The following is a 25,202-nucleotide window of genomic DNA, read 5'->3' as shown; positions in this document are numbered from 1 at the left end:
GTAAAGAGAGAAGGAAGGGAGCAAGAGAGTGAGAGTGAGAGAGACACAATAGTGCGGGTGTGAAGTGATGAGTGAGCCACACCACAAACTCACTTAAGTTTTATTAGGATTAGGTTTACCCTATGACTGTCTTAAGACAGTCATAGGTGTCCTAACTTTAATTCTTTAATATAAGGGTAGGCAATGTGCCTTTACCCCAACAACCTCCCACCTAAAGGCCAATGTGCCTAAAGGGGAGAAAAGAATAAAAATTACAGCAATATACAGTTACTGTATACAAGACCATAAAGTAAGAATGGTCTCATCCTAATCCCATGATGTGGCGGCAATGTGCAAACCGCTCTGTAGGCAAGCTCTTAGTGAGCAAATCTGCAGGATTATCATCAGTATGTACTTTCACAAGCTCAAGACGCTTGTCTTCCAGTACCTCCCTGATGAAATGATATTTCACTTCTATGTGCTTGGTCTTCTGATGAAAGACCGGATTCTTTGCCAACATGATAGCACTCTGACTATCACAATGCAAAACTGGCATATCTCCTGTAATGCCCAAATCTCCCACCAGCCGAGTAAGCCATATTGCTTCCTTGCAGGCCTCAGTGGCTGCAACATATTCAGCTTCAGTGGTTGACAGTGCAACGCATTTCTGCAACCGAGACACCCATGATATAGCACCTCCTGCAAATGTAAAAATATAACCGGTAGTAGACTTCCGGTTATCTGCATTCCCTGCATAGTCTGAATCTGTAAAACCATGCACCAATGCATCCTGCCTACCATAGCATATGCACAAGTCTTTGGTACCTTTGAGATACCTCAAGACACCTTTCACTGCTTCCCAATGCCGCTTGCCTGGATTTGCCATATACCTGCTGATGACTCCCACCGCAAAAGCAATATCCGGACGAGTGGCAACCATGGCATACATCAAAGATCCAACTGCAGATGCATACGGAACCTTGGCCATTTCAGCCTTATCATCATGTGATCTGGGGCTGTCCTTACTGCTGAGTTTTAAATGTGGAGGCAACGGGGTACTAATGGACTTCCCCCCCTCCATTTTAAACCTCTGCAGTACTTTGTCAATATACTCTTTCTGTGACAGAAATAAAAGTCCCTTGGACCTGTCACGAGTAATACGCATGCCAAGAATATGATTTGCATCACCCAAGTCTTTCATGTCAAAAGACTTATGCAGTTGTTTCTTCAAAGAACTAATCTCATGCTGAGATTTACTGGCAATAAGCATGTCATCCACATATAGAATGAGTAGCATCAAACTGCCATCCTTTGCCCGTTTGGTGTACAAGCAATGATCGGTCTCACACCTATGATACCCTTGGGACTGCATGAATGCATCAAACTTCTTGTACCATTCTCTTGGCGCCTGCTTGAGTCCATACAAGCTCCTTTTGAGCTTACACACAAGCTGCTCTTTCCCTTTAACAGCATATCCCTCTGGCTGACTCATATAGATCTCATCATGGAGATCTCCGTGAAGAAAAGCTGTCTTCACATCCATCTGACATAAATCCATATCAGTATGAGCAACAAGAGCCAACACTGCTCTCAAAGTAGTCATTTTGACTACAGGGGAAAAGATCTCATCAAAGTCAATGCCCTTCTCCTGCTTAAATCCCTTGGCAACCAATCTGGCCTTATACCTCAGTAAAGCATTTGAATCCACTTTGACTTTGTAAACCCATTTACATGGCAAAACTTTTCTGCCTGCAGGTAACTGCACCAAGTCCCATGTATCATTCTGAAGTAGAGAGTCCATTTCTGACTGCATGGCTTTCTCCCACTTCTTTTTCTCTGTTCTTCCCATAGCTTCCTTGAAGCTGGAAGGCTCACCACAATCTGTCAGCATGATAAAATCAGCCACATTATTGGCTCCTGGAACAAACCTGGCAGGAGGCCGTTGTGCACGGGTGCTCCTCCTCACAAAATGTTCCGGATTAGGCTGCTGTCCAGCCTGTTCTTCATGCATGACAGGTGGCTGTACCACCATATCTGGCTGTTCTACAGCCCCATCTGTTGGCACATCCAGTGGTGCATCATTGGCAAAATTATCTGGCTGATTTTCAGCCTGTATACCCTCTTGAACAGGGTGATTTGCAGCAGGCTGCTGCTGCATATAAATGGGCATTCTTTGCTGTCCAACATCATCATAAATAACCCTCCTGTATTCCACAGGTTGCACGGGTTCCTTGTGTACACTATCTTCTTTAAAGATGACATCATTGCTGCGTATAATTTTTCGTTTAACGGGATCCCATAATCTGTACCCCATTTCACCTTCATCACCATATCCCATAAAGATGCATCTGATAGACTTTGGATCCAGCTTGGTGCGTAGATCTTTGCGTACATGAGCAAAGCACTCGCAGCCAAATACCCGTAAGTGCTTATATGAAGGTGGCTTGCCAGACCACACCTCCTCTGGCACTTTCAACTCCAAAGCCTTATTTGGTGACCTGTTAATAATGTGAATTGCTGTTTGCACGGCTTCTGCCCAAAAGCCATGGGGTAATGCAGCATAAGACAACATACATCGAACCTTCTCCTGAACAGTTCGATTCATCCGCTCACTTGTACCATTTTGAGATGCATTATGAGGGGCTGTGAGTTCCTGTTTGATGCCCTTAGCTTGACAAAATTGCACAAAAGCATGTGACACATACTCACCCCCATTATCGGATCTGAGGCATTTCAGCCTACGACCTGTCCGATTCTCCATCTGAGCGACAAATTTCTTGAAAGCATTGAGGGCATCTCCCTTATGCTTCAAGAAATAGACCCACACCTTACGTGTGGCATCATCAATGAAAGTAATAAAATATTTGGCACCCCCTAGTGATAACTGTGGCATCTCACACAAATCAGTGTGCACTAGATCAAGTGGTGCTCTATTCTGGGGAGTTCTCCTCTTATGAGGAGTCACAGAATGCTTGCCAAAAATACAATGATCACAAGTAGGCAAATCTGAAAAAGAGAGAGGCGGCAGATAACCCAAACGTGACAGTTCTTGCATTCCCTTAACAGACATGTGTCCCAACCGGCTATGCCACAATGAAACCTTTGGCAGCTCGGTTATGGCAACAACATGATTACCCACACTGGAAACATAAAGAGGGTACAAGGTATCACTCTTAAAACCCTCAGCCACTACAGTATGGCCATCAGTAATCACCCATTTGGAATCTCCAAATGTGGTGTGGTAACCACTGTCATCCAATAAGCCAGTGCTAATCAGATTTTTCTTGATTTGCGGCACATGGCGAACACCATCAAGCATAAATGACTGTCCATCAGAAAGTACTATCTGTATACTGCCAACCCCTGCAATCTGACATGCATAGTTGTTCCCAAGATGAACAACTCCATGAGTACCTGTGTAGGAAGTAAACCACTCCCTATGAGGTGTAACATGAAAAGAGGCACCTGAATCCAAGAGCCAGGTGTGCATGTCATGGCCATCAATAACCAAAGCATGTGCTATTACAGCAGAAGAGCATAAAACATCATGTATGTCACTGTCACTGTCCTCTGCTGCAACATTCACTGCATCCAATTCAACTATCTTGGCCTTGCCTTTGCCTTTGCTTGCATTTCCTGCATCTTGTGTTTCAGCCTTCTTGGCTTTCTGATCCCGTATGAACTTGAAGCACTTCGACTTCACATGTCCCTTCTTGCCACAATAAAAGCATTCAATGTCCTTTTTGCCACGGGACTGACTGCGGGATTTGGACTTACTAGCAGATCTCCCCTTCTGCTGAGTCCTGCCTCTATCCTGTACCTGCAAAGCATTTGAAGACTTGCTGCCCGCATTATTCTTCCTGCTCATCTCCTCCATAAGGAGAGAGCTCTCTACATCAGCATAAATAAGAGTGGCATTTGAGTTTGACAGGGTGGTCTTGAAAGTGTCCCAACTCTCAGGAAGAGTACACAACAAGAAAGTAGCCTTGAACTCCTCATCAAGATTCAACCCCTGTGCAATCAGCTGTGTAAAGATAGCATTGAACTCACTCAAGTGTGAGGTCATAGCTGTACCTTCCTTCATGCGAAGATCGACCAGCTTCTTCAGCCAATAAACCTTACTGGCTGAGCTCTTTTGGGCATACAATTCCTCTAGTCTCTGCCATAGACCATAAGAGGTCTTTTCAGCCTGTACATTGAACACAAGAGTGTCTGAAATAGTGAGCATAATAGCTGCCCTCGCAGACAAATCAAGCTCTTCCCAATCATCAGCTGCCATGTCAGATGGCTTGACACCCTTTACCCTTATGGGCTTAGCAATCTTCTTTAACAGAAGAACATTTAAGCACTGTTCTGCCCATAATGCATAGTTATGTGCTCCTTCCAGTTTCTTAATGTTAAGAATTGAAGAATCACCTCCTCCTGATGCCATATCAGATGAGGAAAGTACCTGACTCCCTGGAAGTAAAAAGACTGAATAAAAAGTTCTGATTTCTCAGAAAAGCCTGCTCTATTCAAGAGCCAGAAGCACTCTCAAAGGTGCTGTTTTGACTGTCAGTAAAATCTGCAGCAAAACAGTAAATGTCCCTGCAAATACTGTACCTTCTGACAAACTGTTCTGAGCTCAAAGAAGGCATAAAAACAGTGATTTCAGACTGCTGCTGCTGCTCAACAAGAGCTTAACAGTGCATACTTATCTGACAAAACCATTTCAGACTGCTGTAAACACTGCTGTACTGACTGTACTGATCACTTCTCCCACCTCAGATGAGGTATGTCACTGACTCAAATTGCAGAAATCACTTGACAAACACCCAAAAAAAAATAAATGACCCTTCAGCCTGTCACAAAACCTGCAACAGGAAATGGGATAAATCCCAAGCAATCACCCTTATACCAAGGGGAGAAAATGCATCTGAAGATCTCTGTTGGTAACCCAAGTGTTGTCAAACAAAGTCTGGGCAAAAGCCCCTTGATCTGACACTTGAATCAAGTGGAGAACACCTCAACACTGAGGTAGCAAGCAATATGATAAATCTCTCTAACACTTGTACCTGACAATGTGCAAAGCATAGACTGCCCCTGTGTAATCAGTAACAACACAACTCACAACGTACAGACACCAAGAAGAAAATCTTTTGAGCACTGTCAACGATGGGCAGTTAGGGACCGAGTAAACTCGATGCGCCCTGACCAAGCGTGGCTCAACTGAGATTTTCAGAGTGTGTACAAAGAATGTGACCTGCAACAAATGTCACCAAATGCACTGCGGAAACAAAGCAGATGTGTGCTCCCTGTCAACACACTGCCTCAAGGCATACAATGCACCAACTGCTAGGCTAAAGCCCTTTGATAAGATCACCCAAAACTGAGAATTTCACTCAGTAAATGCATAGAAAATCCTGCTGTACTTCTGTCCTTCTTGCAGCACGGTTCCCCCCAAAAAAAAAACTCTGACACAGATCCCGAAACACCGAAATGGTGTATCTCCCTGCTGTGCTTGGAGATCCGTACGGCCGTACAATGGCTGTACGGAATTCGTACAACAGCTTCCTGTAGATACGGCGACGTCGTCCGTACTGTACGGACACTCATACGGAGTCCGTACGACGGTACGGACAGCCGTACAGTCGTGTACCTAGCTGTAGCCTGTGCGACGACCGAGGGCTTAACAGATACTGCTGACGTGACACGGCGCCGATCTGCTGCAGCTAGCAGCTGCTTCCCGCGCCCAGCCCTGCTGCTTCCCGCGCCCAGCCCTAGCAGCGAAAAACGCCGCCTTTTTGGAGCTGCCCTTTGAAAAAAAAAACGCGCCGCCCTTGGAGGCCCTTGGAGCTGCACTTCGAAAACGCGCCGCCCTTGGAGGCCCTTGGAGCTGCACTTCGAAAACGCGCCGCCCTTGGGGTAGCGCGACGCAGCTATAGCAGCTGCTGCTCCTGCGTCCTGCCTTTGCCAATGCGCCGCCCCCCTGCACCACAGTCAGTCCGTACAGTTGTACGGACGACGTACGGCCGTACGGATCTGGCCGTACGTCCGTACTGTAAGGGATAGGCAAGGAAGAGGGGGCTTAGGAGAGGAGGCTCTGATACCAGTTGAGAGGGTAAAGAGAGAAGGAAGGGAGCAAGAGAGTGAGAGTGAGAGAGACACAATAGTGCGGGTGTGAAGTGATGAGTGAGCCACACCACAAACTCACTTAAGTTTTATTAGGATTAGGTTTACCCTATGACTGTCTTAAGACAGTCATAGGTGTCCTAACTTTAATTCTTTAATATAAGGGTAGGCAATGTGCCTTTACCCCAACAGTCCACGTGTTGGAAGTATTTGTGGCCCAAGGCTTTCCAAGAATGCCTACAATCGTCTCATTTTTGTGCTCCCAAGCAGGTAATTTGGCAGCTTCATTGCCAGAACTCTTGGGTTTCTTTCTGTTCTTGAGAGAGACCACTCCCCATAGACCTTTTTGCGTGAGATATAACTGGGTGTTATGCTGCCATGAAACGAAGTTCTGACCATTGAATTGTAGTGGCGAACCTTCCACCAACTTGTCCTTATTGCTTGATTGTATCTTTTCAAATCAGCTACAACCAGACACAAACAACCAACAGCTCTCCAAGAACTCTAGCAGGCTGAGCACATGAGACCGTATAGACGACTATGCTCTTCAATTGTTCCTCACAAACCTTTAAGACCTCACAGAAAGACCCTTCGCTGGCCAGACAGTTAAAAAACTCTCGACTTGTTTTGATAAATGCACTCACCCTCTTGGACTGAGATGCTGTGATATCACTTGTTGGTTTTATAGTGCATGAAAATTAGAGAAAGAAAGAAAGAAAGAAAGAAAGTTTATTAAAGTCTTCGGAAGACCGATGGGTCTATGAGATTGTGAAAATCTTGGTACAAACAAGCTGTGATGGTGGAACTACTAAAAGAGCATCCACACCAATGCAAAATGCAGAAAATGCAGAATGGTAGTACTAAGTACTAAGTACAACATAGTCATGTCGGTGGTCGACTATATATCAATCTCATCATCATCAGGACATTAGGGTGGATGAGGCAATGGAGGCATGAAATCGGTGATAGAGTGTTGTCGGCCACTCACGGGTGCAGCCCTTGCACGTCTCCTAGTCATAGCTCTACACCTAACAAGGGCTACAATAAACCCTCGGTTGGGCTCCAACTCTAAACAGGGAGGGGATATCCCCAAGTGTAATCTGCGTGTCAACCCTCTGTCTGAGCTGTTGGGTCACTAGCTCTGGGTCACGGTCATGTCGAGGCCTCGTCTCATGGGGGTCCATGTGATCTGGCTGAAAAAACTCCATGATAGAGCTCTGATAGGGATGAGCTAAGGAAGAAGTCTGCTCTTGTCTCCGTGCTCCAAGTGTCCTCTCGCGGTGTCTGAGTCCCTCATGAATGAAGCCTGCCAAACACCTCTGGTCTAGGTGGGAGAGGAATCGGGCCAAAACCGCATAGCTATCTCTGAAGAGGCATGGATGTGGTTTGTTAAGGCATTCTTTTGGTACATCTTTCTGGGAGATCTTTCGTCTTGTGCCTCTCTATTTTGTCGGATCTTTTTCAGTCACTTGCTGGAGAATTTATTACTCCCTTGAGTGGTTTGAGGAGGGTGTTGATACCAAACCTCACATTGTGGCCAAGACACGTGGAGCCTTTGCATGCAAGACATGGCTGGGCATTTTCGATCTATGGACCGTGATTTATGCACACTCTGCTGAATTGTTTGGTACGCATTAGCCTCCGAGATGCTCGCCTTCCTCTTCCTCGTCTTGTCAGCATTGATTCAAAATTCTAGCTCAACCATGAGCTCAGCAGAATCTCTCCACACTATATGGCTCGATGCGTAGGCCATTTTCAGTAATCTTCTTCAAGTCGTAGTACTCGTAGTTCTTGTTGTGGTTCATGAGTACCATGTAATCATCTTAGATCCTCTAGCAAGCTCAATAGAGATGAGGAGGATCATCCATGATTGGTTTTATTTTTGCATGCAGTAGATTAGTAGGCTTTTCCTTGCATATGATAATAAAATAGAGTTGGTTTCTATATTTAATGTTCTTATCCGTGATTTTTCTCTGAATTCTATTGTGTGAATGTAGGATTTGATAATAATATTCCCACAATGTGCACTCTAGTCTCTCCCCCAAGCCTCCAACAATACAATCAAATTCTCTTACTACGAGCATGATTTGTTGGTCGACAACAATCACATCTTCCACTTCTTTCTAAGATTTTTGAGCTTGCAGTCAATACCTAGAATGCCCTTGAAGTGCTCCTCTATCTCAACCTCGTGCATGTCACATAATGTGCATATGCGCCTCTCCCTAGGTAGGTGTTGTGCTCTGCCACTCTCGATATGAAGTCTATGTGAAGAGATCCAGAACTGTCCAATATAGATCTTGAGTGAGTGGGGTTAAGTAGATTTGTGTGTATCTTGGTGGGTCAATGAGACCCTCCTTTGTGATATGTAAGCAGCGATCTTTGTAGAAGCTAAGCTTCATTGGGAGTTCACTCGGTCCCAACCAGGTCCAGAATGTGTGATAGAACCCGAAGTATTCTATCATAAAATATCAACCCCGTGTAGAATGTCCACGACTATTCAAAGTTTTATGAATTTGATGAAATCACACTAAGAAGATGTAATACACACAAAAGCCTCCAAAAACCCAAAAGAGTCCTCTAGAAGGGGGTCAACAAACTAGTCTTCATAATGTGTCTATTGCAACAGACATCATTGTCTATGTCTCCTCTCAAAATGGAAAGGCAAGGTTTTCCCATGGAAAATAGAAAGAGCACTCCAAAGAAGATCTTATTAGGCGAGAAAAGCATAGTTGTACTTTGTATTCTACAAGATATAATACTTTTGTATTCTACAAAATATGATATAAAATCTACCACGTGTAATACAAAAAGAAAAAAGCAAAAAATCTACTACGTATAATACAAAGCATCACAACAATGTATTTAATGTGTTCCAAATCTCTCTCTCTCTCTCTCTCTCCTTCTACTACTACTACTTGTACTCCTACTAAATCTCCTAGTCTCTCTCTCTCTCTCTCTCTCTCTCTCTCTCTCACCGGTCACCACGAGCTTTCTGTATATGAAGGAACCACTGCTTATTTATTGGTCCATCTTACTAGTGTCCACTGCTACGTGATCACCACACAGCCTTCATGCATCGTCGTCACCGCACCAATCATCTATTCCCATGTAGTCACCAAATAACCAATCACTTGGTGGCACGTGGCAATCATCTTGACTGCTCTTCAGGTCCTAACTCAGTGGATTTTGAGCCCGCCTAACCAAAACAGGTCACCCAACGATGGCCTTCGTTAACCAACTCTAGAGTCTTCACCCCATAGTTACAACTAGGGTGGACGTTGGGTCCCTGACTTTGCAAATACATATATTTGATTTAGTAAGAAAGAAAATAAAATGCCACCTGAAAAAAAAGGACAGTTGTGGTTATGGGCTTCCCATTCTATTCTCCGTCAGCATGGCCACATGGCTAGATCATGGGCCCTGAGCAAGAAAGTGAGATCCGTCGACTATGTAGCTAGCCTTCGTAGGGAACTGCGTGCTTCAATATCTGGCTGACACATATTGTTGCTGACAATGGTGGTGGGAAATGGGAATACCCGTTTGAAATACATGGATCTTACTTTTCCTTGTCAATTGAATACAGGGATCTTACTTTTCAGTATCAATTGAGACATCGGATATTTGGACGCACTAGGGACCATGACTAGATATATATTTATTGGAATGGCTGTCATGATGAGTTGCATGTCGTACTCCTTTTTTTACGTTTTGGCGTGTTGCATTTTGACTTAGCAAAACACAATTTTGTTTTGACCCTGGTGCTAAATATCGTGCATCGTATATGATCTGTAGATGCTCTATTGATGACATTTTTTACTTGTGAGTTCTTTGAGTGCAACATGCACTTGTGATACCCATGGGGTGAACTTTGGGAAATTGGCCTAAGTTTACATGATCAGAGTCCACCACATGATTGTTTTTGCGAATCTTTACATTCTCAATGTCTCTAAAATTGTTGCACCCCTCTGTGGCACCCTCTGTGTTGGTTAGGGTCAGCCTCTCCCTCTGGGCCAAGTGTTTGTCTAGCTATTAAAAGAAGAAAGGGGTAGAGTGAAGATCAATTGAACTTGCGTGAAACTAGGTTTGGCTTCTTGACTCTCCAGGCGCCAGAGGTGCAACCCAAGAAGGGACAGCTGCAAAAGGAATGGTTCTAGTTGCACATGAACCAGAGAAAAACGACATTGCTCCAGGTCCACACGTGAGAGGTAGTCCCTTGAGGGCAGCTGCAGCAGGCAATGGGGAGGTGGATCTGCTCCTGCCAGGAACTGCCAGGTCTTTAGTTGAAGCGCAGTTTGCTGTACTTCTATGCTAGACAGGTCTTCAATGTAATACCACATGATCATTTGCTAACCCTAATGTTTACATGTAGACTGCGGATACAGTTAGGAGTCAACATGCCTGCCAGGGCCGACCGTAGGCCGCACAAGGGGGAGACTCATGCAGAAGATGAGGTTTTTGGGGAATCTTATGATGTGGTGCTGTATTTTGGAATTATTGACATCTTGCAGGAATATGATATGGGCAAGAAGCTAGAGCATGCTTACAAGTCTTTCCATTTTGACTCCCTCTCAATCTCAGCTGTAGATCCAACTCTTTACTCAAAAAGATTTCAGGATTTTATACGCCAGATATTTCCTGATAGTTGGGACTAGTAATTCCAGAATATTATTCAGCAAGCATCTTCTCTACACTTACGGTCTGGATAACTCCAAAGTATTTTCAGTCATGAAGACATTGACAGCCTCTCTTGCAGATTGGGCTTTTATTACCATACTGATTATCAACAGAGCCAGAATGTCACCTTGGGGTTCCTCTTACCTGCTGCTTAGATGAAGATCTGGAGTATAACTTCTTACTTATGAAACATGATACACTGAGTTTTTTGGATCAAAACGAGCAGCATGTCATGTTCTATGGCTGTTCTGAGACTAAAGCAAGCACAATGGGGCCCTAAGTCAGCAGTGAAATGCCTTAGGTTTTATGATTCTTATTTGGCCATTTATTCCATCTTTGAGTGTATTTTTACGGGCTCCGAGTCAGCAATGAATGTCTATGGTTTTACAATACTTCATTGGCCATCTATTCCATCTGAGAGTGATTTTTTGTCACTCAAACATAAACGTAGCTATTAGCCAGCCCCCTATCCAGAATTTGAAGGGGTTCACTATTCAGAAATCTCCGAGAATTGATTATGAGGGGAATTTTGATCATCTTGCTGATGAGGGAAATTTTGTTCTTACTCTTACAGGGCTGATTAAGGCTGTGGCACTCTGTTTTGAAGCTTTTAAGTGAAAAAATGGAGTCTAGAGGGTCTTGCTGTCAAGGTATCTTTGATGAGCAACATTTTGACACATTACTCGTGGCACTTGTTTCTGTTGTTTTGGGACGATAGAAAAGCAGTCTAAGTTCAAGAAATCCACTTCAGAGCATCATGGAGGCTTATATATATGTTTATGCCCTATAAGACTCTCAAGCAAACCAATGACTGGCATTTGTGACAATTTTGTGGACATTTGTTTCATGGTGCAACCTTTTAAAAAAGGGGGCAGAACCAAGCTCTGGAATTCGGGTTTCTATGGTGCAGAGTGAGTCACCTTCAGGTGCGAACCTAACAAGAAAACACAATACAGGATTTTGGCAGGGTTGTTGACTCCTGAGTTGTATATATAACAAATATTCCATATTGCAAGATGGATGTCTTCATAAACGATCAACAAGCACAAAAAAATTGTGACAAAGAATCACGAAAGTGCTCGCAAGGTCTATAAAAATAATTCATTTATGCTTTCATCTGTGATGATAAGGATCAAGTCCAATTTGATACCTCCAAACTGGATGTTGAGTGTTCTTTACCCAGCATGGGTTCTCTTTCATGAAGGCAGGGTACTGCTGAAAGTATCAGCCTTATGAATGCTTATAAGCTTATATGATCTGTTAAAAGAACTGACATTTGTATTGTGTTTGTGGAGAGTTGTTTTTATCCAGTAACAACTCAGTGGTAACTATATTTTCTCTGGCATCTGCTCTTTTTTATATTCTTGGGGGGATGGGGCTGAAATTGTGAAGCATAATTGCAACTGATATGCAATGGCACAGCTGTTGTATTAATACATAAGACCAATACTGCTCTTGTATGTACAAGACAAGGCAAAAAACGTTTTGAGAAATAAATAGAAATGGATATGAAGGACAGATGCTATTGGAGTTAGAGTTACGGGAAACGGGGAAACGGAAACGAAAATGGAAACGTTTTGAGATTTTTGAGAGGGGTGAAACGGGGAAACGCCACGTCATCAAGGGGGTTTAGAGTAATGCACACACATTTAGAGTGCTCTACCTTCAAAAAAAGTGCACAATAAGCTATAGCTCTACCTAGTACCATTAATATTGATTGTAACTTTGAACTTTGGAGATTCAAGTTTCATTGTTCAACCAGTTACCAATCACACAATGCAAATTTCAATTACGCAAGGTGGGGTAATTTATAAAACCTATAACAAGTTACAAAATGGAAAAATGATTCATGATTCATGATATTTAAGAGACCAATCATGATTCATAAATTGTAATTCAGCTTTTAAAGCCCAAATGTCTTAGTAACAAAAAGAAAGTTGAAAGCATGAAACCCAAAAAAGGCTACATCGAGGATCATATCATATATGATCAAATAATAAGCTCATCCTCATCCTCATCCTGAGACTCAACCTCTGTCTCCTCCTCCTCCTCATCATCATTCTCCTCTACTAACAAATCATCATCATCGGGCATCATCTGGGCTATGAAATCCAATATATTTGTCATGCGTATACTCGTGTCTCATCTTGTTAAGCAAACGCAAGTTTGCATTAACAAAGACAAGATCATTGGCTCGTTGCGTTCGCAAACGATTTCTCTTCTTTGTGTGGATATGGGCAAAGCTACTCCACAAGCGCTCACAAGAAGAGGAGGTGCAAGCTTGGCTTAGAATGCCGATGGCAAGCTTTTGCAGCTCGGGGGAATCAGCTCCATAATCCTTCCACCATGTAATAGTCCCAACTCGAAATCTGAAATTTCAAAACTCATAAATTTCAGAATTCTAATTTTGTATTAAATAACAAATTACAAGTTCCTAAAATTTGAAAATTAAAATGAGTTAATATTACCTATCATGCTGTGCATCTGGCCATCCATACATGCCTTCCTTATTGTGATAATTGGCAAGCTGGTCTTTTATCCTCCGTCGTCCATCAGGAGTTGGCACCATCTTTTGAAGAGTGAGGTTCTAACCACGAACAACCTTTGCATCACTCTGTTGTGCACTTGCCTTGTGTTGAAACTCCGGGTCCAACACCAAGGCAGCTGCATGCATGGGAGAGTAATATTGATTCCATCTGCTCACAGCCAACTCTTCCAATTCTCTCAACCTTTGGGGATTCTTTTCTATTTCTCTGATATTCTCAATCATCTGATCCATCCCCTCATACACCTTACCAAGAAAAGGCATATCTCCATCAACTCGGTTAAGCAGCTTCACAATCATCAGCCCAAAATTCATCACTGTGCCTATGCACAAGTCATAACAATAAATTCCAAGAGCCTGCCTAAAAGTGGGCCATGCATCCCACTCTGGGCTTGCTACAACTTGTTTCAGTGCAGGTCTCATTTCAAGGAGCCTGCGAAGCATCAAAAAGTTGTATGCAAATCTTGTCTCTGCATACTTCAAAAGCTCCTTGTTGGCAAATTTACGGTACAAAGTAAGAGAAAAATTATGTTGTGTGATGAAGTTAATCACCTCTTTTCCATTGTCAATAACATTCTTAACCCAATCCAATTTGCCAATGTCTTTCAATAAATTATTCAAGCAATGTGCTATACAAGCACTCCACTGGATATGAGGATACTTTTGCTCCAATAATGTACCTGCTGCCTTATTGGTATTTTCCCCATCTGAAACAAGTTGTTGCAAAACATTAGACGGCCCCACATATTCCACTGCATCTGCCCACATTTGCATCAATACAGGTGCTGTTTTTTGTTGCATTCCACACTCTATGGAGTGTACGTAGAGTGCAGAGCCCCTACAATATGCAAGGATACCCTCTAGTGAGTGACTTCGCACATCACTCCATCCATCTGCAACCAAACTTACCCCATACTTTACCCATTTCTCTTTCACAGATTCAATAGCTTGCTTAACTGCCACCACCTCATCCTCTAGAAGCTTGCCCCTCAAAGCATCAAATGTGGGAGGGGTATATGTGGATCCAAATGTTTTGATTTCTGACACCGTCTCTTTGAAGTAGGGTGATCTAGCAACATTGAAGCTAATCCCATTGGAGTAAAAAAATCGGGCCACAGCTGCATCTACTTGTGCCTTCCTTTGTGGATGCCATGATGTGTAAAGACTGCCCTGCCTATGTGAAGTAGACCAAGATGTAGCAGGAATATTAGCAAGAGCTCCATGTGCACTCGCAGAAGAAGAAGCCGTAGTAGCAGAGGGAAGAGGACTCAGAAATGCAATGGCTTGCTGAACACGTGCTGCATGAGCACCTGAAGAAGCTCCTACACCAGTGGAAGCCATTGTCTTTGCCCTTTTTGTAGTGGGCAATACTTCAACCTCTCTTTGCAACCTTTCTTTCTCTTGTGGTGAGATTATAGAGCATAGCCCAATCCCCCCATCCTTAATGCCAAGAAGATGACATTTGACCCTATCAGGGTTCCCTCCTCGCTCCAATCCACACCATCTACATCTAAACTTGCGAGCTCCTCCTTTCTTGGAGTCATACTTGCCTACCAAATTAACTTGGCTCCACCAATAATTCGATTGGGTGAACTCCTTCTCGTGTTGAGGGACAACGCTTTGTGAAGCCATATCCATGAGCAAAAAGAGCACTTGTACAAGCTGCAATAGATCAAATTTCAAAGGGAAAAGCCAAGAATCAATGGTTGCAGCCAAAAAACAGCAAGATGTTTGAGGCAAGAGAAGCGTAGAGAAAGAAAATGTGCTCACCAATGACCAAAGTCAGGTGTCTAAAAGAGCAGCCACTCATAGGGCTGGGACTCGAGACTCGGGAGAGAACCAGGTGGGCAAGAAATCGGGGGGGAGAGCAACAGGTAGAAGGGCAAAAACACACGATGACGGGCAGCGTTTTTTCCTATTTTTGCCCTCTTTTTAGGTCAGACTTAAAATGGCACCCGAAACGGCGCGTCTCAGGTTTGAAACGACGTTTCAGATGTCGTTTCGGCGTTTCTGATCGCCATTTCAAACGGTGTTTTGCGTTTCGGGACCGTTTCACATTTCGAGGGGTCTGGTACAACCGAAATGGTGTTTCAGGTCTTTGATGCGCTGTTTCGACATTTCAGCGTAACTTAATTGGAGCACCCACTTAATAGACTTTTCCTTTTCTCTTGATATTATATGATAGTTCACAGCTCTTACGCAGGATTTGATTAAAATCAGCCCCCTTGTTTTTTCTGCTGAAGTGGGCTCCTCTTTAAGACTTTGAATATCAAGGATAAGCAGCACAGCTTAACACATGAAAATATAGGGAGGGTTTGTATCTTGGAATGATTCCTGCCATATTAAACACGTGAAATGTAAGAAGGAATCACATGTTGAATTACCAAAGGTATGTTTCCAAGGACATGGTCAAAGCATAAGAAGATTTTTCATATCGGAAAAAAATGTAGATTCAAGCAGCACGTGTTACCATAGGTCTCTCTCTCTCTCTCTCTCTCTCTCTCTCTCTAGCAGGCCAGGCAGTATGACTATATACCAACTAGGGCAAAGCCTTGTGGTGGAGCTTGACAATCCAAAACATTCCGGGTATGACCACTGCAACACTCATTCTATGAGCTCTTTGGAAAATTAAGCACCCTAATAACAATAATCGTTTTTAAATAGCAAAGGCTCAACCATAAGAACATGCATAACCTAGAATCTAGATACTCTAACACAAGGAGAGAGACCTTGGAACAAACACTGACAGAGAGAGGATGACCCAGTGCGTCACATGTGAATCGCATGCTTTCTTCACGTTGGTGACCACTTTGCTTCTATCCTCTCCGTATATCTAAAATGCTTAGTTGGACTTTGATTTATCTGTAAAGTGCTTAATTGGATTCTTGTGAGCATCAAGCAAGCTTAATGCTTGCTACACTACAAACTCTATTCATGAGTCGTACTGTGGCCTTTGAGCCATCACTAGCTGGTATTTTGAGGGCTTGGTAGCATGGATTTTCATGGAGTCTCATTGTGGCCATTGAGCCACCTCTTGCTGGTATTTTCTGAGGCCTTGGTAGCATGCATTGCTTTGCCTCAAGTAGCTGCTAGGTGTTGCTACTCACAACACCTCGTTGCCTTTGTTCGGCTCTTGATGCACTGTTTGTCCCAAAACCCAACTACAGCTCACGTTTGTCAGTCCAAATTTTAGCACTTTTGATAATGTAGAATTGTCATACATAGGCAGCTTACAAATTTGGTGTACCATGTAAGCTATGGTGTACATGGTATGATGATAGTAGCGATAGTCCATTGTGATATTTGAGTAAGATTGCATAAATGAACGTTCACCTTCTAGGATTTTGGATCACATATCCACCTTATATGGTTCCTCTTTCAAGAATCTGGTGGTATGTTTCATTTGCACATGGTCCTATTGTTTTAGACGAGAAATTTTAACAATGCCCATATTCAATTAGTTAGGTTTTGTTGTTGTCTTCAAGTGTGGTTTATATCTAAGCTTGTGTCATGTTTGGCAAATATTTTGGCAAGAATTTTGAGTTTTTAAATTATTTTTTGATGTTAGTGCTATGTTTATAATAGGTGAAAACTGTACGAAACTAGAGTGGTAAGAGAAGAGTGGAAATTCTTGAGTGTAAGAGAAGAGTGGAAATTCTTTGTCAAACTGATCTTGAGAAATGGTCCTTTTGAGAGGAATGATTCCTCTTTAGCAAGTGAGTGATTTCAATACTCTTTGAAATGAAGAGAGAAAACATATGGGCTATTGCTTGATGGTAATGCAAACTTAGCAATAGGAGTAACTCCCCTCCTACTCTACTTCCTAATACCACAATAGGTAACCCTCCTCTACTGCCTATTACTCGACCCCTTGCCTTGCTTGCACCTGACTCTTGAAATCCTAACCAATCGATGGGCATGATTCCAATGCCTAGTGGTATTCTCAAATTGTTAGAAATTCCTCCCCTCTACTAGGACCCCAATTGCCTACTCTCCTAGGGTAGCATTGATGTGACATCTTGAGGCTTGACCTTGGATTGAGGTCATAATTGAGTGCCGCGCTCCCCAACTTGAACTATTGGATGAATCATTTGACCCAATTCCAACCATTGAAAGTGAGTTAGAATATGTGATGTTTCCCAACAACACAATGGCCTCCATCTACAAGATGGAGTCCTCTAGATCCTATGGTTGTGGAGCTGTAAAATATATAAACTTAGGTGGCAAAGGTTACTTACATGGATAAAAGTAATGTGACCAATCAAATGCATTGCTCAAGAGATGTTGATAGTTGGCGATTGTTAGAAAGTCAAGATGAGTTTTGATTCTTGTGCACCAAGAGGGAAAGAAGTTGCCATTTCTCCAATGTCTTGATCACAGGAGGACGTGTGAGATACTCATTCTAATAGGAGAAACTTGCAAGGGTGCATACATCCCCTAGTATCTCCTCTTAAAGAAGTTCTTAGATACTTCTATATTGAAAGTACTTTGTGTTGTAGTACCATAGTATTTGACTAAACTCTCGATGGAGTTGGCAACATTTGAGTATAGTGGGAAAGACTTGCTGTAAAAAATTTCCAGCATGCGTGTCACTCTAGAGGCCCTTTGGGATATGGATACTAAATTTCTCCCATGCTCAAATCATTGAATCTTCTCAGACTTGATGGTTTACATGAGCTTTACATGGTTTCCAAAAGAGATTTTAGACTACTCATAATCGCTCTCCCTATCATGGACCATGCATCTGTCATTCTCAAAGATGACCTAGTAATCTCTTCAAGAGAAAGAAGAGATAGAAAGTAAATTCTTCTTAATTTCAGAGACATATAAAACATTTGGGATGCAAAGATCTAAACCATCCATGGTTGTGAGTGAAAGTTCTCCAAGCCCTTTAAATAGATAAGAAGAATCGTTGGCACAAGAAACTGACTTGCCAACTGGTGCACTGGATAACTTATCAAAAAAAGATCTATGTGAGGTAATATGGTGGGAAGCACCACTATTAAAGTACCATGTCTTAGCCATGCTGAAAATACATGACTCCTAAGAAAAGTCATAGTTGCAAGTAACGAAGGCCCAATCATGCTCCAACAAAATGGGCAGAAGTAAAATTGAAACTTGCATTAAGAGTTGAGCTTGAAACTACCATACCACACTCCTTCTTCACTTTTACAAGCCTCTTGCGGCATCCACTGATGTGATAGCCAAAATTTTTGCAATAATGGCACTTGCTTTTCTTGAAAGGCTTGAGGCATCCTTTTTTGTCTTTCCCACCTGAATGTGCATGTCCAAAACCACTACTAGAGGCATGACTTGATTGAACTTTCTTTTTGCCCTTATCCTTTGCTAAAAAAGCATGCTGTGCACTATGAGAACGTGAAGCCATATTCTTTTGTGTTTGCTCCTCCTACAACAAGAGTGCTACCAACTCTTGAAAAGTGAGGCAAAACTAATTCCCTCACATGGAAAGGTTGAGAGACGTATGAAAAGAAAGATAAGCCTTCGGCAAAAAGGAATTTAAAGTAATGGTAACAAGCTGTGAGTCTGGAATAACCTCATCGATGTTCAAGTGTTGCTCTTGCAAATATTGAATTCTAGTGACATGTTCTTGTGTAGAGTTACCCTCATCCATGTGCACACTATCAAGCTCTCTATGCAAATATAAGGCTCTCGCCTCATTACGAGCTTGATATATATGTTCCACAATATCCCAAGCATCTTCAGTAGTCTGGCAAGACTTGATATGAGGGACAATAAACCTCTTGACATTACATGAAAGATAAGGCTTGAGAATTACATGTGTATCCCACCTCCTTTTTTTAGGAGTAATACCTCCAGGCGCTTGCACTTGTGCTTGCCTTATCGGGGTAGGTTGTTGTCCCTGTTGCCCATGACCTGCACCACCGCCATGACTCCCCCTTACTATGGAGGAGTACCAGGTGCTATAGGATTGGGATGGGCCTGATCACCTATAACATAATCCTAAATGCCCTCGGCAACTAACAAATTGTAAATTAAAAAACTCTAAGAGGGTAGTTGGTCACATACAATCGATCCTCCTCGGCAAGCAATTGAAAGAAATCATTCAAATTTTTCTATGTCATTTGACCCAAAAAAAGAGAGGCAAAGAAATGTCAACAAATTTCACTTGTTGTGAACACCCTACTCAAGTAACAAATATCATTGCCAAAGCCTATACAAGGCTTGAGGATGCCCCTCAAATATACCAAAAAGTCCCTTATTGCTGGGATATGTGCTGCAATCTCAGAATCTCTCCTCAAAATCCAACCAAAGCTTGGCTCAATGAGGCATAAAGCCAACTAAAGTTGTACATGCAAAGGCAAACCCGAGCAGCATGAGAGTTGACAAATGCAAGCAATGGAATGAGAAAAGAACTCCCAATGCAAGTAGTAACAAAATTGAAAGTTTACCAAACCAAAACCGAAGCAGATGGGCTACAAAATGCCTCCAAAAAGAGCTCCAAGCTGAACTGAAAATGATTTGCCATGAACACATATATATGTGCTTTCCTTCGAGTATGCTTGCCTTAGTAAGCAAAATGGCTGATTTTAATCTTTTGTTTTGAAAGAACAGCAAGTCCCCAATTGAAAGGGCTGATTTTAATCTTTTTTTTTGAAAAAACAGCAACTTCCCAATTGAAAGGACTAGAAATTCACCTAATGGTGCAAAATATAAGCTGTCCTTGCACAATATTGCCTAAGATAGGTCTAAAACAATAAGGAAAGATCTCCAAAAGCCCCAACGCAGTCTTGAGAGTGATGTAAAAGCTTCAAAACAACAAAAAATCCTAGGAAACACCTCAAAAAGTATGTCCAACCATCGCGTTTGAAAAAGAGCAACAAATCCCACAAAAAATAGGTGCAACTGGCTGTTTTTGTTGAAAATGGGTCCAAAATGAGGTCGCCTAGCCCAAAAGAAGCTCCCCAAGTGCTTAAAAACCTTGGAGTTGAAGTAGTAGGAGGCGTTGGCTCATCCAAACTAGGTCGTACCAAAAAAAGCCTCCACAAACTGGTCGCCTAGGTCTAGAACAGCACCAGAGCTTCTCCACAAGTGGCACCCAAGCAAGAGAACTTTGTAGGAGGTGGCTGCCAACAAAATTGAACCAAGTTCTTCACGATAAAAAGTGAGGTTTTTTCGCAACAAAATTGAAGCAAGAGGGTGTAGAAGGTATCAGGAGAGGGAGCGTATTTCGATGCCAAATGTTGAAAATGAAAACAAGAGAGTGCAAGAGAATGGAGCTGAAGCAAGCTGGAATGAGATCGCAATAATGTCAATTACAAGATGTGCTTGGGATCCCTCTTTTGTTCCTGAGATATTTGGTAGGGAGAAAAAAGAGAAGCATGCTGATCACGTAGAGTCATGGTTGAATGAATGGATAAGTCACTCTGACTTGTATGATTTTAATGACCAAAGGAGATAGACTACCATGGAGGGGTATTTGAAAGGTAAAGCTCTCACAAGGTGGCAAAATTTGATTACACACCTCACATTGGGATGAATTTCAGGAAGTCTTTCATAAAGAATTCATTCAATAAGGTGATGACTTTCATCACTTCAATAAATTACGCAATTTGCAAATGAGCTCTAAAAATTTTGATCACTATATTCATAAACACAAGCACTAGTGAACCATTTGCAACATGGAGGAAGGTATGTCAAATACATTTGATCTCTTAAATCGCGCAATGATTCAAAAAAAGGATCTTTCTAAACAACATATCTTCTCCTTCTTGTTTAGGTAACCATGTAGAACTTCATCTAGAACAACAAGCAATGATACTACAACAAAGTATTTCCTACCGCTAATGGGAAAATAAGGACTAGCCACCATCTGATCATCTAATATTGTTGCAATCACAACTATGCCACACTGTGGTCTGCATGATTCTGTTGGTGATCCCAAGGTTTTGTGAGGAGCCCTTGAGAAGCTAAGAGGCAGTAACCTCGATGCACGAACACGACCAAGCACTGTAGCCAAGGATTTTCCCCAGTTGTTTGCTTATGAGGACTACACTCTTCGCTGATATCTCTACAGGACATGGGCTTGTGGCCTACTTTTGTTTCCTTTATTTAGCTTTTGCTTACAAATGCCTCAGCCAAGGTCTGTGTTAATGGAGTAATGAGACATCCTTTTCCTTTGAGGAGGTCAATTAGACAAGGCTCTCCCCTTGCCCCTTTGCTTTTTGCAATTGCCTGTTGATTCCCTTGGTTGGCTACTCAATAGTGAGGTCCAAGAACAAAATCTCAAAGGGATTGAACTAGTGTCTGGTAAGTAGTTGGTATGTCAACAATTTGTTGATGACACAACACTCACCCCCAAAAACACTAATCATGATGTGGGATGTATAATGCACTATTTGGATATCTTTTGTCAAGCATCTAGGTCAAAGAATAACCATACAAAAATATGGTATGACATCTTGAGTGGAGAGAAATAGTGTGTTCTAAAGAACCTTGGATGTCACATAATTAAAAAGGCTACTGTTTTAGACAGTTGGGGATACCTATGGGGTTTGAAATAACCATGAAGCAGAGGTGGTAATGGTTTATGGAGAGATTTCAGAAAAATATTGACAAGTGGAGAGGATTACAAGCAAACCTTGTAGGGAGAAGGTTGGTGCTCAATCATTGCATTTACCCTATCTCTATCTTTTATTTGTGTTGTTGGGCTCCCTCTAAAACCTGCCTGGACAGATTCATTAGAGTGTGCAGATCCTTTCTATGGGGAGGACACTCCAAAATCTCCAAGGTTAGATGGTCTTACTACACCAACCCTAAGAAAGAAGGAGGGCAACCTTGCTATACATATGATTGCTCAAAACTCTGGATTGACATGGAGATTGTGGGTTTAAACTTCCTAACACAAACCAAATGACTATCGAGGTTGTTGATCATTTGAGCTATCCGATCGACCTATATTCTAAAACAGGACTTCAAGCTACGTACACTTAGAAATTCACCCACCCCCACCCTCTCCATTGATGTATCCGAGCATGACCGACAAAACACATTGCTATGGGTTCGGAAATTTTGTCGAGAGCCCTTAATTGAGGGGATAATACTCTTAAACTTTTATGGAACAAATGCCTGGGAACACAAGATCATTGGGAAATTTTCCCAAAAACCCTTAATCGAGGGGATAATACTCTTATACTCTTATGGAATAAATGCATGGGAATTGCAAGGTCACTCGTTCCTTAGGGTATTTGGTCATTATATGATTTTTTTGCAACTTAAGGAGTTACAAGAGCATGGAAAAGAAAATAATATGTTAAGTACGACCAACCATTAATTGCATCAAGAAGAGGGGAATGGAGCGGAACAGTGGTAGCTTAAGCAGTTGGGCGCTTCTTGCTCACCTGGGTTGGCTGTTGGCGTTCGGGATGCCCCCTATTGCTTGTTAGTATAGGGCACGGGCAGATGTGCCCCTCGTAGTTGGCCATGTGTGTGAGGAGGTGGTAGAGGCCCTTTACCTCACTTAGAAGTGGCCTTTACCTTAGACGCCATGGGGAGGCCACTTCTGACCGAGGTAAAGGCCTCCCCATGGCCTCTACGAGGCGGTGGGTAAGTTTTTTGAGAGATTGCTATGATGTGAGACGGGGTGTCAACAAGTGTGGAAGTTTTTGACGATGATGTGATGGGCGAGCTCGTCTGGAAGTGTTGGATGCATGAGCGATGTGCAACAAGCCTCACGGAGGCGATGCTAGCCAACCGGGGTGCAGTGGTGGTGACCGTGACACGACCAAGGAGTTGGGCACTGCCAGGGGTGGGGGGTAGAGGGAAGAGGGAAAGGGTGGGCTAAAGGCCATTCTAGCGGAAAAATGGTCCCCGTTAATTTGGACCACTCGTAGGCCAAAGGAGAGCAGTTGCTGTTTCTGTAAACACTATCCTGAGCTCTTCTGGGGGAGCTATGGCTACAATCTCCATGGCGGGAGCTGTGCGTGCAGGTTTAGCCTCCAGTTTCATCAGCCATCTCTCCCTTTCTTCCCATTCTTCCTTCAGAAATGACTCTGCTTCTCTTCTTCCTCTTCCCCCTCGTCCGCCTTCCACATCTCCCAGTTTCCCCCTTTTCATCGAGGCCGCTCATAAAAAGGGTTCCGGCAGTACCAAAAACGGACGTGACTCTGTTGGCAAGCGATTGGGCGTTAAAATTTACGGAGATCAGCCCGCCAAAGCTGGTTCCATCATCGTACGGCAGCGTGGTACCACGGTTTGTGTTCTCTTATTGTTTTGGACTTTTGCAAATCGCACTGCACTTCTTGTACGGTTTGCGCGTCGACGACCTGATGATTTCATTCAATGGGCGCTTTTTCCACGCTCCTATTTAGCTAGTGCTATTGGGGGATTGTGTCTGGGGAGCAATCTTCACGTCTTATTGGCATTTCGCCGAACCGATAGTACTACCACGGTATGCCGTAATGCATTGAAACCTGCGATAAAGTCCTTGCTCATAAGTGATCTCAAGCTCTATGGTGCTCGTTAAGCAGTAGTTCTCAACTATATCAACAAAGAGAAACCGGTATTTTGGTCATAGGTAGTAGTTAAGCTCCACCCACCGTCTTTCTTATGTCTCCCTTTCCTGTCACCTTGAGTGTTGCTTAGATTCTGATTTCTGCTCAATTTACGCAGTTCCACCCAGGCAACAATGTTGGACTGGGAAAGGATTACACTTTATTCTCACTGATCGAGGGAGTTGTTAAGTTTGAGAAGTTCGGGCCAGACAGGAAGAAAGTAAGTCATTCCAAAGTCACAAAGTAGTAGGTGAAGCTTGTGATTGATAATTTGTTGGCTGGTTTGATGACTTGGAAGATAGTAGCTCCAGTATGCATATTTTGAAGTTGCTTGTCTGGACAGGTCAGTGTTTATCCCCAGGTGGAACAGCCAAAGAACCCTAACAGCAGAAAAGCAAGAATGCGTGAATTTTTCCGGCTCAGACGCGAGCGTATTAAAGCCCGTCCTGAGCGTATCAAAGCCTGGGCAGAAGGACGGCATCCTGCAGCTCTGGCTTTAGCCGCTGCAGCACCTGCACAAGATTGTGAAGAGAAAGCTCTCTGCTAGAGCTCAAGGTTTGATGTATGTGGGGGATTTGAGCTGGGCAGCCCCCATTGTGATATACCAACTGCCTGCTTGTAATTCTTTCATAGATTGTAATGACTGGTTTGTAGGAGAAGGCTTCAGTGCAATGAAAAGGCAGGCGGTAACCTTTCATCCAAAAGAACTACGTTTTACTGAAAAACTGTAAGACAGAAACGGCAAATTTCAAAAGTTCTTGGGAGGATTGAAGTTTGTTCTGAGTTTATCATTCCATACTGGGGTTAATCGGCATGTTTTCAATGGCGCTTAGTATTTGTGAAGTCATTTCTCCTTTGAGCTGGGTTCTGTTATCAGCTGTTGTTGCTCCTAAATAAACTCACTGGATGAAAGCCATTTGTATAGACTACAAGGCCCTCGTATGCCATACAGGCTGTGAGCAGAAACACAGATACTCAGTGTATGGTTTATTGGAGTGCCTCAAGAGCAGAGCAACATAGCAGGGGAGCAGCAGCAGCAGCAGCTTTGGGCTCGTCAACAAGCTTTAATCAATACATTGGCAGGCTAAGCAGCTGCCCAACCAGGCCAGATGGGCCTGTTTTCCTGTATTCCAAGCAGGCAGATCTAGGACTCTGATTCTTGTGCCAGCCCTGCTATACACACAGCTAGACTTGACTCCTTATGCTGATGATTTTCTAGGCTCAAGCTGTTGTGTGCATGCAGGTGTGTTGCGTGCATCATGCATGTCACCGTTAGTGAACTAAGACTAGTAGATGTTAGTATAGTAAAGATGAAGCTACCACCAAGATCCAAAAAGAATTCTCTGTCTGCAAGTTTTATC

At 42.9% G+C, this 25,202-nt stretch overlaps 3 protein-coding genes across 3 annotated transcripts in view; 2 read left to right on the top strand and 1 right to left on the bottom strand.

The window, feature by feature from the left end:
• LOC147893438 (phosphatidylinositol 4-phosphate 5-kinase 9-like) overlaps positions 1-12,181 on the top strand; it is a 30,377-nt gene extending 18,196 nt beyond the window's left edge. Inside the window, exons 7-8 of the mRNA XM_087385864.1 lie at positions 10,194-10,362; positions 10,460-12,181. Of these exons, the coding sequence (XP_087241990.1) occupies positions 10,194-10,362; positions 10,460-10,742 (452 nt within the window). The 3' untranslated portion in view covers positions 10,743-12,181. The remainder of the gene's footprint in view (positions 1-10,193; positions 10,363-10,459) is intronic.
• A 1,170-nt stretch (positions 12,182-13,351) lies between these two features.
• Positions 13,352-14,650, bottom strand: LOC147893437 (uncharacterized). The gene is made up of 2 exons (XM_087386299.1): positions 14,296-14,650; positions 13,352-14,202 (listed from the first exon to the last, which is right to left on the bottom strand). Exons 1-2 carry the CDS (start codon positions 14,648-14,650, stop codon positions 13,352-13,354), a joined length of 1,206 nt encoding a protein of 401 aa, XP_087242425.1.
• An 8,507-nt stretch (positions 14,651-23,157) lies between these two features.
• Positions 23,158-24,613, top strand: RPL27 (ribosomal protein large subunit 27). The gene is made up of 3 exons (XM_087386684.1): positions 23,158-23,540; positions 23,960-24,061; positions 24,185-24,613. The coding sequence occupies exons 1-3, from the start codon at positions 23,241-23,243 to the stop codon at positions 24,386-24,388; spliced, it is 606 nt and encodes a 201-aa protein (XP_087242810.1). The 5' UTR covers positions 23,158-23,240; the 3' UTR covers positions 24,389-24,613.
• Positions 24,614-25,202: the final 589 nt, after the last annotated feature.

Source organism: Dipteris shenzhenensis, chromosome 15 (assembly GCF_047967505.1).
Source record: "Dipteris shenzhenensis isolate YYH24624 ecotype China chromosome 15, Dip_SZ_1.0, whole genome shotgun sequence".
Classification (NCBI taxonomy): Eukaryota; Viridiplantae; Streptophyta; class Polypodiopsida; order Gleicheniales; family Dipteridaceae; genus Dipteris; species Dipteris shenzhenensis.
This window is presented reverse-complemented; position numbering and strand designations above follow the sequence as displayed.